The sequence below is a fragment of the Panthera uncia genome, chromosome A2, assembly GCF_023721935.1.
Source record: "Panthera uncia isolate 11264 chromosome A2, Puncia_PCG_1.0, whole genome shotgun sequence".
Lineage (NCBI taxonomy): Eukaryota > Metazoa > Chordata > Mammalia > Carnivora > Felidae > Panthera > Panthera uncia.
Genome location: NC_064816.1, coordinates 74,018,511 through 74,040,336, shown reverse-complemented (window position 1 = coordinate 74,040,336; position 21,826 = coordinate 74,018,511). Strand labels below are relative to the sequence as shown.

General features: G+C 34.3%; 1 protein-coding gene across 2 annotated transcripts in view; it reads right to left on the bottom strand.

Annotated features, from left to right (window-relative positions):
- Positions 1–21,826, bottom strand: part of COG5 (component of oligomeric golgi complex 5) — a 317,370-nt gene that overhangs the window by 83,245 nt on the left and 212,299 nt on the right. For both annotated transcript variants that reach the window (XM_049642772.1, XM_049642771.1), the window contains exon 11: positions 5,476–5,557. In XM_049642772.1, coding sequence (XP_049498729.1) covers positions 5,476–5,557 — 82 coding nt within the window. The remainder of the gene's footprint in view (positions 1–5,475; positions 5,558–21,826) is intronic.

The following is a 21,826-nucleotide window of genomic DNA, read 5'->3' as shown; positions in this document are numbered from 1 at the left end:
TTCCCTGATGAGGAGCGATGTTGAGCATCTTTTCATGTGCCTGTTGGCCATCTGGATGTCTTCTTTAGAGAAGTGTCTATTCATGTGTTCTGCCCATTTCTTCACTGGATTATTTGTTTTTTGGGTGTGGAGTTTGGTGAGCTCTTTATAGATTTTGGATACTAGCCCTTTGTCCGATAGGTCATTTGCAAATATCTTTTCCCATTCCATTGGTTGCCTTTTAGTTTTGTTGATTGTTTCCTTTGCAGTGCAGAAGCTTTTTATGTTCATGAGGTCCCAATAGCTCATTTTTGCTTTTAATTCCCTTGTCAAGGCCAGTTTTCAACTGGTCTGATGTGCTAGCTAACCCTCCAGATGACCTCGGGATCATCATCATAGAACTGTATGTAATAACAAAAACACACCTAACAGCCCATCACAGATCCGACTGTGTCCAGTTAGGGGAAGAAAAGAGGTGGTACTCTTGATTCCAAAGGCTCCTCTCCCTTCCCAGGAAAAACCCCTCTGTCAACTTTACCAGCCCCTTAATTACCCTAACTCCATAAAACCCTGACCTTGAGACCAAACTGGGGAAAAGGTGCCTTTAGAGCATGAGCCCCCCTTCTCCATTCTCTGGCCACTGAATAAATTATGTGCTTGCCATCAAATACTGTTTTGTTATTTGGCTATTTGGCAAAAGGTACTGAGTAGGGAAAGAACCTATCACTTTGGCAACAACAGCTTATTTCCTACCAGGGGCTTCTAGACTATGGCACCAGAAAGGGAAAGAGACTCCTCTACCCCTGCCTTCCCCAAGACCAGGAAAACTAAAGCAACTAGAATTCATGGGACAGAATACCAGAGAGAAGACAGGTGCACAAAAAGATTAACTACAGAGATCTGCAAATGGCCCATGCTGAGTACTCAGCAAAACACTACTCAGCATATGTGTGTGAGAAAAGTTCCAGAGTCTGGGGGGAAGAAACCATGCAGGATTAGAAAGAATATACCTGTTACTCACACAAGACTGGGAAGAATGCCTGTTCTTGACAGCCAGTCTGGAAAACCTTGTAATTCAGAGTAGGTAGAGTACTAAGAAAAGTATTACCTCAGTAGTGGAAAATAATTAGGTCTAGATTAAACACTGCTCAGGTTTTTCTAATAAATCTTAAAAGCAAGATTCAAAAAAACCAAATTGTTTCTAAGTAACTTGACGGTATCTAAGAACAAGAATATTTAAGGAAGACAAAGTATCCAGTACCAAACAATGTAAAATTCATATCTGGAACCCAATCAAATACTACGTAATATGCAGAAAAGTAGGAAAAAACTATCCACAAGAAAATTCAATCAGATCCAGAGGCAACAGAGATGAATGAATTAACAGATAAGAACATTTCCTTTGTAGCTCAACCTCTACTCTTAATATCTAATGTGATTTATCGGAATAAAGTTTACCTTACACCATTTCTACCAAAAATACGCTAAATCAACCAATAATAAACAATATTGGAAGGTGCAATTGGTTGAAGGTTTGAAATCTGTCCAAGTATGCTAAAGGCTATTTTCTTTGATAAATTCCAGTCACTGAGAGAAGAAATATTCAAAATAGAAACTGAATTTATGCACTACAGAAATAAAATACTGACTATAACAACTCTAAGACTTCAAAACATTTTTAGGTGACTAAGTACACTTTTAATAAATGCCAAAAAACATACCTTGCAACAGCTTTTTACATTTTTTTCTTTGATTTTACCTAAAAACTGAGGTTTTCATGAATTTTGTAATTATGCTTACCTATTTTGTAGGTGTATTTATACCTTTGCATTTTCTTACTGCTATATTAGTAAATGTATTCCATTAAACATAAGCAGCTTATAATGTGAAAAGTTAAATATTAAAGAAAACTTCATGGTGATAATTGTTTTCATAAAAACCCACTACTTTCATACATGGTATGAGAAACTATTGAAAGGCTACATTTACATAATAATACATCTGATTATTTGAAAAAACCACCTCCTAAAATAATTCATAAATTTTAAAATTCAAACAAACATGTCAGCCTCAAAATGCTCATTTAGTGGGTAAACTGTTAACAATTACTGAATCAAAGGTATAGATATATAGATGCTTCTTCACTATTCTTAACTGTTCTGTGTTTGGAAAGATAATAAGGTGGCAGGCAGCTAAAATACTGCTTATGGAGAAATATGCAGCATAAACACTCAAATTAGAAAAGGAAGGTTTGAATCAATAATCTAAACTTAACCTTAATAAACAAGAAAATGAGAAAATCAAATCCAAAGCAAAGCCAATATAAATAGTAAAAACAAGAGCAGAAATCAGTGAAAGTGAAAATAGAAAACAGAAAAATCAATGAAACCGAATGCTGGTTTCTGAGAAGATAAATAAAATCAATAAACCTCTAGATGTAATTATTAGGAAAAAAAGAAGAAACTAATGGTATCAGGGATGAGGTATTGAACATCACATCAGATTGCACATACATTCAAAGGGTAATAAAGAAGCATTATATGCAACTTTATGCCAATAAATTAGAAAATTTCAATGAACTGGAAAAGTTCTCTGAAAAGACATAAACTACCAAAGCTTACCCAAGAAGAAATAAATGGAATAATCCCTTATCTAAGAAAGAAGTTGAATTTGTACTTAAAACCTTCCTACAAAGAAAATTCCAGACCCAGATGACTTCCTTGGTAAATTCTACCAAACATTTAAAGAAGAAATAATGCCAATTTTACATAAACTGCTTGAGAAAACTCAAGAGGATGAAATACTTCTTAATTTATTCTCTGAGGTTAGCATTACCCTGATACCCACACTAGAAAAAGACATTAAGAAAACTAAGGATCAATATTAAACACACCCAAATACTTACACTTATTTTTATCAAATTGTATTTCTATATGCTAATAATGAACAGTTGAAAGTAAGCTTTTAAAAACACAATTTACAATAGCATCAAAATGTATGAAATAGTAATACGTTTAAGAAAAGATGTGCTAGACAAGCACACTAAAAACTATATAGCATTGATAAAGAGAAAATATAAAAGACCTAGATCAGTGGGAAGATAGATCACACTCATGGATCAAAAGACATGAATTCATCACAAAATGATCTGTAGATTCATTATGTAATCCTACTCAAAATCTCAGGAAACATTTTTATAGGAACAACAGCTTGATTCTGAAATATATATAAAAATGCAAAGGGCCTAGAGTAACAAAAATTACTTTGATAAATTAGATAAAATAGAAAAAATTACACATTAGTGATTACAAACACAGATATACCAAAAAAAAAAAAAAAAAAAAAAAGGAAAAAACAGACTCCAGAAATAGTCTTACACATATATAACCACGTGATTTTTCTGCAAGAGTGCCAGGTCAGTCAGTAGGCAGAATATGATCTTCCCGATCTATATTCAAAGAAATACCCTTTACCCTTATCTCATACCATATGCAAAAAATTAACTTCAAAAGAACTTAGTAAACCTTCCAGACAAAAATACAGGGGCAAGCATTTCTGGTCTTGGGTTAGACAAAGATTTCTTAAGTCAAGAAATAAAACAAAACAAAACAAAAACCCCAGAAATTATAAAAGAAAAATGGATAAGTTGGACTTTATCAAAATTAACTTTTATCATGTGGAAGACACTGTTAAGAAAATGAAAAGGCAAATCACAAAGGAAATATATTTGCAAAACATACATCTGAGAAAGGACTTTGAATCTAGAATATATAAAGCTCTCTTAACACTTAATAAGAGAATAAGCAATAACTAAAAAATAAAAATCCAACAATTTTTTTAAAAGCCAATAATTTTGACAAACACGTGAGCAAAGAAGCTATACAGATACCTAATGAGCATGTGAAAATATGGTCATCATTAAGTCTTTAAGCTAGTGGAAGTTAAAACCACAATGAAAATCCACTATGCATTCACAAGGATGACCAATATAAAAAATGACTGATAATATCATGGATTGATAAGGATATAGAGCAACTGGAATTGCCAAACATTGTTGATGGGAATGTAAAATGGTACATCCATACTGGAAAATAGCTTAGCAGTCATTTACAAAGTTAAACATATACTTATAAAATGATCAGACAATTACACTCATATATTTACCCAAGAATGAAGACATAGGTCTACAAAAACCTTCTACGTGAACAATAGCAGTAGCTTTATTCATAATAACCCCAAACTGCAACAATCTAGTTGTCTCCCAATTGGGGAATGGATAAACAAATAGTTCTATAATATATATACTGTAATATTAATTAGCAATAAAAGGGACTATTGATATGTACAACAACATGGATGAATCTTACAATAATTATGCTGATATGAAAGAACATAGCCTATATGATACTAGTTTTACAAAAGTCTAGGAAAAGCTTTTACTGACAGACAGCTGATCATCAGTTGCCAGGAGCCAAGAGGTGGGAGTTAGGTGATTACAAAAGTACATGAGGGAAACTTGTGGGGTGATGGAGTGTTTCGTATCTTAATTGTCGTGGTGGGTAAAAGGATAGAAACGACTGTCAAAATGCATAGAATTTTCTTACAATTGGTGACTTTTACTGTATATAAGTTATATCTCAAAAAAGTTGACCGAAATAGATACCTAACACAGGGAGACACACAGCATTCTCTGAATAGTGTAATTTGTAAAAGTAAAGGGAGTCAATCAGTCCTAAATACACGCTTTGCGTAAGTTCTATTTGGGCACACATGAATGAAGACCTCCCCTGTGGTGACTGCCTTGCCGCATAGTTCCTCAGAAACAGAAGTAGAGAAGCAAAGTAGTGTGGTTTATTCAACTCTGGCTTGCCGGTGACTAAACAATGTTAACATCTACTAGGTACTTTCATAACATTTGTAAATAAAAATTTACACAGAAACTGCAAAACCCTTTTTACATTCAGTGATTAGGCAGTGCCATTATTTCATGATCAAAAAATATAAATAAATAAATAAATAAATAAATAAATAACAAATTTTGGGGATCATGTTTGAATAACCAACTTTAAATTCATGATGAAGGTGTTTCATCTGTTCACTCATCAAATCCTCATTTTTAATAATAAAATAACTATGAAGTCTTAGCATTTTGGTATCTTTTAGTTAGAAAATAATTCTATAAGCATCAAATAAATTCTTCAACATTAATTGCTTTATACCCTTTACACGGGAAAACTTCAGAGTTCCTCTTTGTTTGAATTATGGAGAATTCACTCATTCTTCTGGAGAATTTTAATCCACATACTAATTATAAAAAATATTAAGAAATTAACTTATTGCTTATAAATCTGAATATATGGCTAGCATAAGAAATGACAACTAGTTAATGAGTTTTACAAACATGTGTTTTATAAACCAATAAAGCAAAACTTCTAGACATTAAATTTTGAAGTGGAAAATGCTGAAATGAAATTGTACAATAAATAGCATACTTACAATCTGTTGCCACACGAAACTGAGAAGAAAGTGCTTGAGTAACTGAATTCCAAAAAGTGTACAAAATTTCAGATTGTCCATCCTGTGACCCAAAAAAAGGGATGTATTCATTAATTATTAAAAATTGTAATGGAGCGGGGCCTGGGTGGTTCAGTCAGTTAAGCATCTGACTCTTGGTTTCACTCAGGTCATGATCTCACGGTCCGTGAGTTCGAGCCCCACAGGGGGCTCTGTGCTGACAGCATGGAGCCTGCCTGGGATTCTCTCTCTCCCTCTCTCTCTGCCCCTCCTCTGCTCTCTCTGTCTCTCAAAATAAATAAACTTAAAAAATATTGTAATGGATAAGAAGATATGACATTAAACATTTATTCCAAATGTATTTTTTATTCCAAATGTATTTAAGTGGAATTTTCTAAACCATCTAACTATCAAACAATGGCATTAGTAGGTAACTAAACAGGAACATATATCTGACTCAAATCATGTCTCATGTTCAAGTTGTGAGCCATCATCCTTCTCTGCTACTTACTGGCTATATGAGCCTGGGCAAGTTTCATCATTCTGAGCCTCCTTCTATCTGCTGCCAAACGGTGATGACAACAGTACCTACATTTCATTGCAGTATTATTATAATAAGGGTTAAAAAAGTTTATAAAAGTAAAGTGTTTGGACAGTCCCTGACATATAATAAGCCCACAATGAATTTAGTTATTTATTATTACAATTATATTACCATCTTCCTTATAGATATAGAAGATAACTGTGTGACCATAACAAAATGATGAAGAAAGCAAGCTTAGACCAGGAATGGCCCCCCACCCCAGAAAAAGATTCACCAATTACAAGAGAGTACTGCCTAAAGTATAGATAGATAGTTAAAGAAGTTTTTTTAAGTCACGGGAATTACTACTACTCCACACAATACTTCACTCAACTTCGAATAAATGTTTTAGAAAGTAATTACTAAAAAGAGAAACATTAGTTCAAGTATAATTTGTTAAAATGAGACAAAGTACTTTAATACTCTTAAAACAGATCACACTTCTAGAAATTTTGCCAAGTACTTTTAAGGTATTTCTATAGGTGTGGTGTATGATATCAAGTTGCCAATATTCTAATTCCGAAGTACAAAAATGCAATTCATATGGTTAGCCCTAATAACAAAAATAAAATATACCTAATATTCAAATATGTCCTACAAAATGAGAAAACTCTTTAATTCTATTTTAGTTTTGTACTTGCAACAAATACAATTCCAGTTTGCAAAGATATAAACTTAAAAAAAGTTACCAAATGAAAAGTACCGATTTCTCACTTTTGTACCTACATACATTTTGGTGTTCAACATTGGTTTCTTTTTTAATGTGAATTTGCTTTGAATTCAACTGTGTACTGTGTATCATAAAAAAAGCAAACCAACTAATTGTTCATTTCTTACATAATGATCAGAAAATATATTCAGATTCCTAAGATTTTATGTAATATGCATATTATATAGTATGTGTATCGTATATTATGCACTTTAAAGTAAATGTTTTTATATAAAAAAACTTTTATAACACAAGACATAAACAGAATGAAGGACATAGGCATGTGATCATCTCAACTGATGCACACTAAAACATGTGACAAAATTCAATAGCCTTTCATGATAAAAATCACTAAAAAACCTAGGAACAGAAAATTACCTCAACATAATAAAGGCCATATATGAAAAGCCCAGACAGAATAGCAAAATGGTGAAAAACTGAAAGCTCTTCCTCTAAAGAAAACCTGATGATTATAGATCTACTTCTACACACATACACGTACCCCTAGGAAAGAAAATTTAGGTCAATCTTACTTAAGAATACAAATACAAGGGGTGCCTGGGTGGGTCAGTCAGTTAAGCATCCGACTTCGGCTCAGGTCATGATCTCACAGTTTATGAGTTCGAGCCCCGTTTTGGGCTCTGTGCTGACAGCTCAGAGCCAGGAGCCTCCTTTGGATTCTGTGTCTCCCTCTCTCTCTGCTCCTCCCTTACTCATACTCTGCCTCTCTCTCAAATAAACATTAAAAAAATTTTTTTTAAATACAAATATGAAATTCTCAGATATGAAAGCAAACTGATTTCAATAGATTAAAACAATTATTTGAATTATCTAAATAAGTGGATTGAGGTCTGCAATACATCATTTAATATTAGGAAATCTATTAATAGCTCAATGTCTCTAATAAGGAAATCTACAGAATAATTTAGCTAAGTGAATTCAAGGCAATTAATAACCTTTAATTTGTTAAAATACTTAATACCCAGTCCTTATTTTTTAAAAATTCATAGAAAACAATACATAAAATTGCGGTAAAAAACAGATTTACTCTTAACTGTTTTTAAGTGTAGAGCAGTAATAACTGCATCTAGAACTTTTTCATCTTGCCAAACTGAAATGCTATACCGGTTGAATTCCCCTTTCCTCTCTACCCCCAGCCCCTAGCAACCAACAATCGACTTTAATTTTCTAAGCATGTAACTACTTTAGTATACCTCATATTAAGTGGAATCATGGGTCTTTTATGATTGTTTTATTTACATAATGTCCTCAAGTTTTATCCATGTTGTAGCATGTGACAGGGCTTCCTTCTTTTTTAAGGCTGAATAATATTCGTGTGAGTGTGTGAGTGTGTGTGTGTGACAGAGATTCTCTTTATTCATCCGTGGATGGACACTAAGATTGCTTCTATCACTTGGCTATTATGAATAAGGCTGCAATGAACACAGGTGAGCAGATACCTCTTCAAGATCCTGTTTTCAGTTTTTCTGGATATACATTTTCAGAAGTCAGATTGCTAGATCATATGGTAATTCTATTTTTAAATTTCTGAGGAACTTTCCGTACTATTTTTCTCAGCAGCTGTACCATTTTACATTTCCATCAATGGTGCACAGGGGTTCCAATTTCTCCACATCCTCATTAATACTGTTTTCTAATGAGTACAATATGATATCTCATTATTTTGATTTGCATTTCCTGATGATCAGTGATGCAGAACATCTTTTTATATGCTTGTTGGCTATTTGTATGCAATCTTTGGAGAATGTCTATTCAAGTCCTTCACACATTTTTTAAACAGAGTTTTGTTGTTGTGCAGTTGTGCGAATTCTTTATATGTTCTGGACATCAATCCCTTATCTGATATATGGCTTACAAGTATTTTCTCCTATTCTGGATGTTGCATTTTCACTCTGTTGATTGTTTCCTTTGTCACACAAGTTTTGAAGTGTGATATAGTCCCACTGGTCTATTTTTGCTTTTGCTGCCTGTGATTTGGGTGTCTTATGCACAAAATCATTGCCAAATCCAATTTTACGAAGCTTCCCCCCTATGTTTTCTTTCAGGGGTTTTATTTAGGTTTTACATTTAGGACTTTAATTCATTTTGAATTAATTTTTGTATATGGTCAAAGGTCAAGGTCCCATTTTTTTTCTTTTGCACATGGATATCCAGTTTTTCTCAGCATGGTTTGTTGAAGAGACTAGTAATGGAAAATTTGTGTGACCCTTTTATTCTGTATTCCACTGTTTGTTTTGTTTTTACCTGAAGTTAATACTGTCACTATTGCTTTCACTTGAGAAATGTTTCTCAATTTGTTTTTATTCTATGCTGTTAGCTTTTGATGTGGCTCTTATAAATAACATGTATTTTATTGTTAAATATAATTTTTGTTTTTTAGTAAGAAAATATAAACCAAGTATGTTTACCTAATAGGTTGTTCTTGCTTTTATCATTTCATTTTATGCTTTCTTTGTATTTCCTTTGTTTTCTGTATTTGTTCTGTGGATTATTTTTGCTTGCTTTTATCTCCCCTAGACTTCTCTTGCATTTCTTTCAGATATGTTGTCATTGCTACAATTAGCCATAAATTCCTTTGAGGGAAATAATCTTAGAATTATTGAAACCGATTTCTAGAAAGAGCAGAACATTTTCAAGGCTTTAGAGAATTGTAAAATAAACAAGAAAATTCTAACTCCTTGACACAGCCTTTTTGTCTGTTTTACCACTGCAATTTCGGCACTGAGAATGTCACCCAGACATAAAAGACACACAATAAATATTTACTGAAAGAGGGATATTGAAATATTTATTGAAAGTCTCATAAGAAGGCTATCTTAGTCCCTTTCCAGAGAGAAAACAAAAGCTCAATAAGATATGGTGACCTGCTTACAATGAAACAGAAAGTAGCAGAACCGAGATTTGATCTAAGGTCTGTTTGATACATTAAAAGTATTATTCTCCCTTAACTTGACTTACAAAGCCATTATGCCTTGGGTTTTCTCAGCCTATTTCTTGTTTCACACCACTGAGGTCAAAGATTCAACCATACTCAAATTCTTTCAGGTTCTTGAAGGCTCTTTTTCAGTCTCTCTTAGTTATCACCTTTTAAAACCTGCACCTTCTTCAGAATTCAGTTTAGGTATCTCATCTCTTGGTTCCCCTAGGTTTGACACACTCTGTTATAAACTTCTATAGCATCCCATATTCCCCATCATAAGAGATTTCACTATGTAAGTAAAGGAACAGAGTAGTGATTAAGAAGAGGAACTCTGGAGCCAGAATAATGAGGTTAAAATCGTGACTCTAACACTGACTGTGACTGTGGATAAGTTACTTAATTTCTCTATACGTCAGTATCCTCATCTACAAAATGGAAACCCATTTCATACATTTATCATGAAGATTAAATGGGTTAATTATGATGAAGTGCTTAAAATAGTCCCTGGCATAGTAGGCATTATATGAATACCTGTAAATATTGCTAACTCTATTTGTAACACATAATCAAAATAACTAATATGTCTCTTTAGTATCTCCAGTGACTGCCACATAATAGTATCTACTATTGTTGTGGTGGTTAATTTTATGAGTCACCTTGACTGGCTACTGGGTACCCTAGGTACTTGGTCAACATAATTCTGGTTGTCTTTCAGGGTGTTTCTGGATGAGTTTAACAGTTGAATGCGTAGACTCAGTGAATGCCCTCTCTAATGTGGGTGGGCCTCATCCAAACAGTTGAAGGCCTGAGGAGATGAGAAAAGGCTAAGACAGAATTCCTTCTGTCTTTCTTCAAGGTGGAATATCAGGTTTTTTTTTTTTTTCTTTTTTCTTTTTTCCTGCTTTATGACTCAAACTGAAAGAGTGGCTCTTCCTGGGTCTTGAGCCTGCAGACCTTTGGGCCAGAACTATACTATTGGCTCTCCTCAGTCTTAAGCCTTTGGATTCAGAGTGGACCTACACCATCAGTTCTCCTGGGTCTTCAGCTTACTGACTGAGATGTTAGGACTTACCAGCCTCCAAAATGGTGTTAGTCATGTCTTTATAATGAATCTGTCTCTTTCTGTGTGTGTTTGAGTGTGTCAGTGTGAGTGTGTGTGTGTGTGTGTGTGTGTGTGTGTGTGTGTGTATCTCTTATTGATTCTGTTTCCCTGGACAACACTTATACGACACTTGGGGAAAAAAAAAATCAATCAATTAATCAGTCAATTCTTAGGACTTGTCATACTAAAACTACAGTCAGTTACCAAAGATGTATACTAAAAAGCATTAGCAATTGTTGGAACAATAAAGGACAAGAAAAGTGCTTAAAAAAGATGAAAGAAGATGAGGTGGATTCAGAAGAATGGGAAAATTGTAGGAGATAATAATGAAAATGTAGGTTTGAGGATAGGATATTACAACAAAGAGATTTGTATATATGTGTATATATACTTCTGTATATGTATATGATGTACATATATACACATATATTATACAATTCTGCCAAAATATAAAGAGATGTTAATTTTATTTATCAAAGAATTATCAACAATTTTATTGTCAAAGCCACAATATATTAAAAATATAACTACCTGCAAAAAATAGGAAAATATAAAGATACATAAAAAATCATTTTATTGGGGAGTCTGGGTGGCTCAGTCAGTTAAACGTCTGACTTGGGCTCAGGTCATGATCTCACGGTTCGTGGGTTCAAGCCCTGTTCTGGGCTCTGTGCTGACAGCTCAGAGACTGGAACCTGCTTCCAATTCTGTCTCTCCCGCTCTCTCTGCCCCTCCCCCACTTGTAGTCTGCCTCTCTCTCTTTCAAAAATAAACATTAAAAAATTTTTTTAAATCATTTTATTTACACTTTCAAATCGAATTAGCATGTTACATAATTGCTCCTAAGTATGTTGAAACAAAATTAATTCTACTAGATTGCAATAATTCAACTAGACTGCCACTGAAAGGTATTTGATATTAATCTATTTACAACCTACATCCAATACCATCTTACTTTTTTCATCCATTTGGGCTGCTGTAACAAAAATACCATAAATGGGGTGACTTACAAACACCACAAATGTTTTTCTCACAGTTCTAGAGGCAGGAAGTCCAAGACCAAAGTCCTGGCAGATTTGGTGTCAAAGTGAAGACCTTGTTCCTTACAAATGGCTATGTTTTCACTGTAACCTGACATGGTAGAAGAGAGGAGCTAACTCTCTGGGGTTTCTTTTACTATGAAGGCTCTATCTACCCTCATGACCTAATCACCCCCTAAAGGCACCCCCTGCTAAGAGAATCACCAGAGGGGTAGGATTTCAAATATGACTTTTAGGGGTACACAAACATTCAGACCATAGCACTTTCATTAATTTTAATGCAATCATGTTATCAGATCAATTTTGGGAAATGTTTGCAACTTAAAACAACTCTTGGCCTATTTCTTAGTTATAAATAGAAATAATATTACAATTCTCAAATTTCAAAAAGAATGACAGATCTTTGGCTGAGACCAATAAGCTGAAAATAAAACAAAATTCAGATGTATTTTAAACACATAAATAATAAAAGGGTGCCTGGCCATCTCAGTCAATGATGCATGCGACTCTTAATCTCAGGTTCATGAGTTCAAGCCCCATGATGGGCATGGAACCTACTTAAAAAAAAATTAAATATATATATATTTAATATATATTAATAATACATATAATATTATAATATATTATAATATTATATTATTATTGTTATATATATTATACATAATATATATAATATATTATAATATTATATTATTATTATGTTATATATATTATATATACTATATATAATATATATTATATATTATATATATATACCAAAAATATATTAAAAATATATAAAAATACCAAAAATATATATTATATATTATAATTATATATATACACACACACACACACACATATATAATATACAGGAATTCTAAAATATTTATGCTTGGATGAATCTGTTATTTATAATTACAGCTTGGTCTTTGACTGCTTTTGTCATTAATTTTGACCTCATTAAATAAATATACAGAGAGAAACTCAGAATGACAATACTTGAACAAAACTGATTTCAAAGCAGATATTATTCACTTTATCTTTATAACATGGAACCTACCATGGATTTTCTTGCTAAAATGTATTTGATAGAATCTTATTGCACACAGTTATAAGGTCTAAACCTTCAAACAAATGTTCTCGCATTAGTTGTAGTAAAAGGGTATGGGCTCTTGATTTATACCAAGGTATGCCATTTACTGGCTCTGTAACCTTGGGCAGGTCCTTCATCTTTCTGAGCTTATAAGCTATGTAAGCAACAGGCAAAATAACAATTTATAGAATTTACTTTAATGAAGAGTCAGGATATCTTGGACTAGACTCCAAGGAAGATTGGAATTCACCATACAGATGGCAAGAAGAGATGAGAAGAGAGCATTCCAGAAAGAAGGATGCACAGAGCATAAAGATGTGAAAAGAATTTTTTCTGAAGATTTAAAAATTGTTAAGTAATCTCTATACCCAGGATGGGGCTCAAACTCACAACCGCGAGATCAAGAGTCCCATGCTCTTCCAACTGAGCCAGCCAGGCACCCCAGGAAAAGCATTCTCTATTCTCTGAATGCATTTGGAGCATTCAGGATAAATGGAAGTGGTAAGGATAGAAAGTAAGATAAGAATCAGATCAAGAAGTGTCTTAATTTATCATATAGATACCAGTGAAATATTTAAGGATTTTAATGAGAGCATACCATGATTAAACTTGTGTTTTAGGTAAATCACTCTGATAATAATGAACAGTATGTGGGATGGTGGCAAGCCTGCAGGGAAGATCAGTTATGAATTTGCTGAAAAAATACAGGTGAAAGGGAGTTTACCATGGCAGCAGGAAAAGTGATGGGGCTTGATGAGCAATCAAATATATTTATGAAGGACTAGAACTAGATATATTTCTAGAGGACTAGGAAGATGGGAGATTGATCAAACAAAATGGAATTTTAGAAGGGGCAGCAGGCGAGCAAAGAAAGATTAGCTCATTTAGATTTCTGCTTCTAGAACCTGTGGAGCATCCAAGTGAAGACTATGTAAGCTAGTAAAAAATCTCTTGCTTAAGAACAAGATCTAAGCTGAGGAAATAGACTTAGGTGTTATCAGCATTTGGAGGTTGTAGAAACTGTTAGCATGTGTGAGCTTTTCTACTGATTGCAGGTAGCATAGAAGGAAAAAATGTTGAGGACAGGACCCAGAAGAACAATATTATTTGAAGGCTGGCAGAACAAATAATCCAGAATGGAGAGAAAAGAGTAGGTGCATACAGTTACCCAAAAAAAAAAAAAAAAAAAAAAAAAAAAAAAGACTGGTCACAAGTTAGTAATTGCTGAAGCTGGATGATTTGCCAGTCACTGTCCTGTACTTTGGCTCTCTACTTTGGTGTATGCTTGAAATTTTACAAATAAAACATTTCAAAAGGAGGGGTAGGTGCAGGAAGAAGAGTCAGTGAAGGATTCTGAAGAGATACAGTATCTGTGAAGGAGGAAAGCATTAAGCAGAAGAAGCAGTTATTACCTTGGAGGAGTGAACTGAGAAGAAGGATTGAGTAGTTGGGTCACCAGAATGAATTTAGGAAGAACTGTTTGAATGCAGAAGCTTGATTTCAGTGTTTGTTTGTTTTATTTTTATTAAAAAAAAATTTTACCTTATTTATTTTTGGGAGAGAGACAGAGCAGGGGGAGGGGCAGAGAAAGAGGGAGACACAGAATCAGAAATAGGTTCCAGGCTCTGAGCTGGTAGCACAGAGCCCAATGAGGGGCTCGAACTCACGAACCGGAAGATCATGACCTGAGCTGAAGTCGGAAGCTTAACCAACTGAGCCACCCAGGTGCCCCTTGATTTCAGTGGGTTTGAGCGAAACGGAAATAAGAAAGTAGACACACAAAGTAGCTTACTAAACCCAGGCATGAAAGGAAAAAAAAAAAATACTTAGATGGAGATACAGAACGAAGGATTTCATTTTAATTTTGGTTTTAAATGATAGGGCCTTGAGGAAGTAGCGAAGAAAGGCTGCCATGGGAGAAGTCAAGAGAATGTTCTAGAAGAGGGTAAGATGTAGAATATAAAACAAAAGTTGAGAGATAAGTCTGAGGAAAAAAAAAGATACAATCCAACTCAATCTTTGAGACAAAAACAGAGTGATGATCAGTGCACATGCAGAGTTCACAAGTTGGTGTGCTTACTGAGAGAAGGTCAGAAGGAAGCAGAGGGCATTAAGATCAAAAAAGAAGAGAAAGTAAAAGATTTAGCAAAAATTCTGAGCCAGAGATCTCTGTAGAGTGATCATGTTGTGAATAAGAAAACCTACAGACTTGATCAAAGAAACCAAATATATATGAAGTTTAAATTAGTTCTTAATCATCTTCTGGATTCAAAGTATCTTCTGGATTTGGTGAAGCAAATACAAGGCAAAGAAAAAAAAATTCTTCTACTGGAAAATAGCCTTCAGGGAGAAATATTTACTGCGTCGATTAGGAAAGACAGACACAAATTCAACAGGGACTTCAAGATGAACACCACACAGCAAAATGAGAAAGCCTACACAAACAAAACAATTTCAGTTGAAGTCAAAATGTTGGCTTTTATATGCACATTGTTCAGAGAAAAAGAACAATATTTTTGGTACAATCTTTTTGTTTTTACAAATAGGGGATTAGACTAAAGTAGTAGTGGGAGACAGTGAAAAGTAGTCAGATTTCAGATACCTTTTGAAGACGAACAGATAGGACCTGACATAAAATATACAGTTAAACAGAAAGACTATATACAAAACGTTAACAGAGATGATCTCTGGGTGAAAGGATTAAATATGGTGACTTCTTCATTCTTTTTAATGTTTTGGAGGGGTAATTAGATAATCTGACTCATTCTCAACAGAAGAATAAATTCTTGGTGTAAAATATTCAATACTGAAATACATACAGCAAAAAATTGCAAGTTCCTCTTCAAACTCAAATCCCACACTCTGCCCTAGAGAGTATCACTAAACTACAGTGAAAAAGGGTTTTAAAAGCCCTTTCTATACAGTTTATTGCAGTGTTTCTCAACTTTTTTTCTTTATCATCCTCCAAGGAGAAGGCTAAATAACTGCATACAAATATATAATGCATATATTATGCTTGTATAAGTATAATGTACTTATTAAATTAAATTTAATTTAGTTACTCACTAATAAGAGAAATTAAATACTAAGGAATAAGATTTTGTAGGGCAGGGTTGAACTCTAGAGGCCACAAGCCATTATAGTATCTAAGGTTTTTTTGTGCCTCCCCATTCCCCATATAACAAAACAAAACAAAACAAAACAAAACAAAACAAAACAAAATAAAACAGAACTATTTCTTCCTCTTGGGATCAATATTGCCCTCATTGAGAATGCATAGTTTACTGGCATTTAAAATTTCAAATATATCTACTATGAATCGTCCTTTCCTTAAAACTGGTCCCTTGGTTTCTGCTGCCATATTCTCTTTGGTTTCATCTAAGATACTCCTTATTGCCTCCTCTGTTACTGTGTTTCCCAAATTCACTGAATGGAAAATATTTTTTGATATGCACTGGAAAATATGTTTCCTTATTTAAAATTACACCAGTACTACAGTATTAAGATATACATGATATAAAATATATGAAACTGTTTAAAGGATAAGATCTTTTAAACGCATGGGTAGAAATTATAACTATCTTTTTCCATGTTGCACTGCTTATACCACTTAGGAAAATAGGGTTCTATATGAATTTTATAAGGTGAATTTTCTTTGGACTCTGGTCTAGGTACAGGTCTTTTCTCTCTGTAGCCATTTTCATCCATTACCATGGCTTTGACTGCCATGTATGAGCTGATGTCTCTCAAATTTATGTCTCTAGCCCAGGTCTCTCTTCTGAGCTTCAGTTCCACATATAAATTGCCTACCTGACATCTTCATTTGGATATCACATGAACACCTGAATACAGAGCTCATCATCTTTCCTCTTAAATATGCTTCTCAGTTTATGCTCCTAAATGAAATCACTCCTATCTCTCAGAACCCTTGTCAAACCAGAATGTTTGGTGTCATCTTACCATTTCTAATCTATTACTAAGATGTACCGGTTTTATCACCTAAATAATTCTCAAGTCAGCCCATTTCTCTCCATCTTCACCACCATCAACATTAACCATTGTTACAGGCTGAATTATTTCTCCATAAAATTCTTATGCTGGAGTCCTAAGCATCCCATACCTCAGAATGTGACCATACTGGGAGATAATGCATTTAAAGAATTAAGTTAAATGGGGTCATTAGGATGGACCCTCATCCAATACAACTGGTATCTTTATAAGAAGAGGATATCTGAACACAGGAAGACACAGAAGGAAGACGATCTGAAGACACAGGAAGAGGACGGCCATTTATATGCCAAAATGAGAGGCCTGGAACAAAAAGAGGTCCTTCCCCAAAGGCTCTCAGATGGAACCAACTCTGCCAAACATCACGATATCAGACTTCTAGCCCCCAGGTGTGAGAAAACCAATTTTTGTTGTTGTTGTTAAGCCATTCAGTTTGTGGAACTTTATTACAGCGGTCCTAGGAAACTAATACAACCCTCATTATATCCTTCTGAATTCGGGCAACAGGCCACCTTTCACTAGAGTTGGCTCCCTCTAATCTATACCCCACGGTGCAATTAAGATCAAAATTAAAAACCATATATGAGGGGCACCTGGGTGACCCAGTTGGGTAAGCATCCGATTTTGGCTCAAGTTATGACCTCATGGTTCATGAGTTTGAGGCCCATGTCAGGCTCTGCACTGACCCTGCATAACCTGCTTGGGATTCCCTCCCCCTCCTTCCCTCCCTCCCCCCCACCATTCCCTGCTCACACTCTCTCTTTCAAAATAAATAAATTTCTAAAAATCTGTAAAAAAATTTAAAAACCTACAAGTATGAATCATGTCACTTGGGCTTAAAATAAAAGTTTAAAATCTGTAAAATAGCACATAAATCTCTTCTAGGCACTCTAACCACATTATGAAATGCTCTTCCCCCTCCAGCTATACTGGACTTCTATCGATTCCTGAAAACTATGTTTCATTCTTTTTGCATACTTCTCCCTTTCACTGAGCCAACTTACCAGTAACACCTAAGCTTTTTAAAATTCATTTAAGGAGACCACATTACGTATTTTCATAGACCCTGAAAGTCTTTTTGTAAGCTATCACAAAACCATAAATGATCATTTATACAATTGTTTGCTTAATGTGTATTTCGCTAACTAGTACCTGATTCTGTTCTGTTCATTCTAATAAACAGAATCCTATCCGATCCCTAACACAGTACCTGGAATATGGAATATGGCAGGTATTCAGTAACAATTTAACAAAGAACTTAGACATACTCCATTTTCCTAATATTCTGAAATATTTTACTATAATCTTAACAAAAAGTAATTGTTTGCTAATAAATGTATGCTGTGCTGACACAACTATTTAAAGAGCTACTAAAAACTTCCATTTCATTTCTTCTTCACTTTGACGAAATAATGAGATTCCATAAAAGATATATATGTTCCTATAGTTAAAGGGCTCCTCTCAATGCAAAAATTTGTTTTCACAGAAATATAATCTAAAATAAATAACTGAAAACTTTTCAGACTCTACCAAAAAACAATTTCATTAGATCTTTTAAAATCAGGTCTCTTTAAAAGTTTTATTATAAAGTTTATTATGTCTTAGACAAATTATACTGTAAGAAAATATATATTTTACTATGGACTTCAGTTGTGGTGTTATTTATGTATCCTTCCCTCCCCCAAAATGTAAACAAATGCCTAAATTCTTTTATAGTCACTTAAATTAGTACCAATATGACTATGAATATCCAAACATTCACATTCATTATTCATTTTTTTCTCACAGACATGTACATATACACAAAAGCATGCCTCTTAACAATATACTTAAACACGGATTAATACTGAAATTCAGATCCTTAAAGATCTTTAGTTCTGTTGTTAAATAAAAGAGAGAAATATAAATTAAAGTGAAATAATATAATGCTTGCCTTAAAATATCAGATTAACATGCCATGGTTAAATCCTCTCTAGTCAACAGAAATAGTAAATTAAGTAATGTACTATATGAAATTACTTTTCAAGTATCTAGCTCTTATTTTCTATTTCTTTCCCATCTTTGTATCTACTAAAGATTAAGGCAAATATTTGCCTATTTCCTTCTTCCAAAAGCAGAAAAGCAAGAATAGAAAAACTCATGCCAGTGTTATTTTTAAAAACCAAGAGATTCAGTGACATCAGATGGTAGAATAGGAAGACTCATCTCTTCCTCACCCACAAAAACACTGACTTAATAGCAATATATGGTCCAAAAGTCCTCTACTAGTTAAGAAGTACAGTACCAGAAACCAGTTAAGAAGTCACAGTACCACACATGAGATCAAAGCCAAGAACAGAAGCCTTGAAATGGCACAAAAAGTCATTTTGTTTCAATCATTCCAGTTCTTCTCTGAAGCTAACACAGCTCAGAACTGGGAGGAAAATTCCATCTTGCAGCTTCTCCCTTGAGAGGCAAGAGAAAAGTGGAATGTACATGACCCTGTATGTATAACACCCTGAAGAGTCCATTAAAAAAAAAAAACCCAACTATTAATGGTTCAATATCCATAAATCAATTATGATACATCACAATAATAAAAGAAAGGATAAGAACCACATGATCCTCTCAGTAGATGCAAAGAAAGCATCTGACAAAATACAGCATCCTTTCTTGATGAAAACCCTCAAGAAAGTAGGGATAGAAGGATCATACCTCAAGATCATAAAAGCCATATATGAAAGACCCACTGCCAAGATCATCCTCAATGGGGAAAATCTGAGAGCTTTCCCCCTAAGGTCAAGAACAAAACAAGGATGTCCACTCTCACCACTATTATTTAACACAGTGTTGGAAGTCCTAGCCTCAGCAACCAGACAACACAAAGAAATAAAACACATGCAAACTGGCATGGAAGTCAAACTCTCACTTTTCACAGATGACATGATACTCTATGTGGAAAACCCCAAAAAAAATGCCACCAAAAAACTACTAGAACTGATACATGAATTCAGCAAAGTTGCAGGATATAAAATCAATGTACAGAAATTGGTTACATTTCTTTACACCAGTAATGAAGCAGCAGAAAGAGAAATCAAAGAACTGATCCCATTTACAGCTGCACCCAAAACTATAAAATACCTAGGAATAAACCTAACCAAAGAAGTGAAAAATCTATACATTGAAAACTATAGAAAGCTTATGAAAGACATTGAAGAAGACACAGAAAAAAAGGAAAAACATTCCATGCTCATGGATTGGAAGAATATTGTTAAAATGTCAATACTGCCCAAAGCAATCTACATATTTAATGCAATCCTTATCAAAAAACACCAGCATTCTTCACAGAGCTAGAATAAACATTCCTAAAATGTGAATGAAACCAGAAAAGACCCTGAACAGTCAAAGCAATCCTGAAAAAGAAAACCAAAGCTGGAGGCATCACAATTCTGGACGTCAAGCTGTATTACAAAGCCGTAATCATCAAGACAGTATGGTACTGGCACAAGAACAGTCACATAGATAAATGGGACAGAACAGAGAACCCAGAAATGGACCCACAAACATATGGTCAACTAATCTTTGACAAAGCAGGAAAGAATATCTAACAGAAAAAAGTCTCTTCAGCAAATGGTGCTGGGAAAACTGGACAGTGACATGCAGAAAAATGAAACTGGACCACTTTCTTAGACCATACACAAAAATACACTAAAAATGGATGAAAGACCTAAATGTGAGAAAGGAAGCCATCAAAATCTTAGAGGAGAAAACAGGCAACAACCTCTTTAACCTGGGCCAGGTCAAAGAGGCAAGGGAAACAAAAGTAAAAATCAACTACTGGGACCTCATCAAGATAAAAAGCTTCTGCACTGCAAAGGAATCACCAACAAAACTAAAAGGCAACCGACAGAATGAGAGAAGATACTTGCAAGTGACATATGGGATAAAGGGTTAGTATCCAAAATCTATAAAGAACTTATCAAATTAAACACCCAAAAAACAAATAATCCATTGAAGAAATGGGCAAAAGACATGAAAAGACACTTTTCCAAAGAAGACATCCACATGGCTAACAGACACCATGGAAAGATGCTCAACATCACCCATCATCAGGGAAATACAAATCAAAACTGCAATGAGAGACCACCTCACACCTGTCAGAATGGCTAAAATTAACAGCTCGGGCAACAACAGATATTGGCGAGGATATGGAGAAAGAGGAACTCTTTTGCACTGCTGGTGGGAATGCAAACTGGTGCAGGCCCTACAGAAAACAGTATGGAGATTCCTCAAAAAATTAAAAATAGAACTACCCTATGACCCAGCAACTGTACTAGTAGGTATTTATCCAAAAGATAAATATTGAAGGGTCACAGGCATCATAATGTTTATACCAGCACTTTAACAATAGCCCAAGTATGGAAAGAGCCCAAATGTCCATTGACTGATGAATGAATAAAGATGTGGTGTGTGTGTACACACACAAACACACACACACACTGGAATATTACTTGGCAATCAAAAAAAATGAAATTTTGCCATTTGCAACAACATGGATAGAACTAGAGTCTATTACACTAAGCGAAATAAGTCAGTCAGAGAAAGACAAGTGCCATATGACCTCACTCATACGTGGAATTTAAGATACAAAACAGATGAACATAAAGCAAGGGAAGCAAAAATAATATAAAAAGAGGGAGGGAGACAAACCATAAGAAACTCTTAAATACAGAGAACAAACTGGGGGTTGCTGGAGGGGTTCTGGGTGGGGGGAAGGGCTAAATGGGCAAGGAGCATTAAGGAGGCCACTTGCTGGGATGAGCACTGGGTGTTATATGTAAGTCATAAATCACTAAATTCTATTCCTGAAATCATTATTACCCTATATGTTAACTA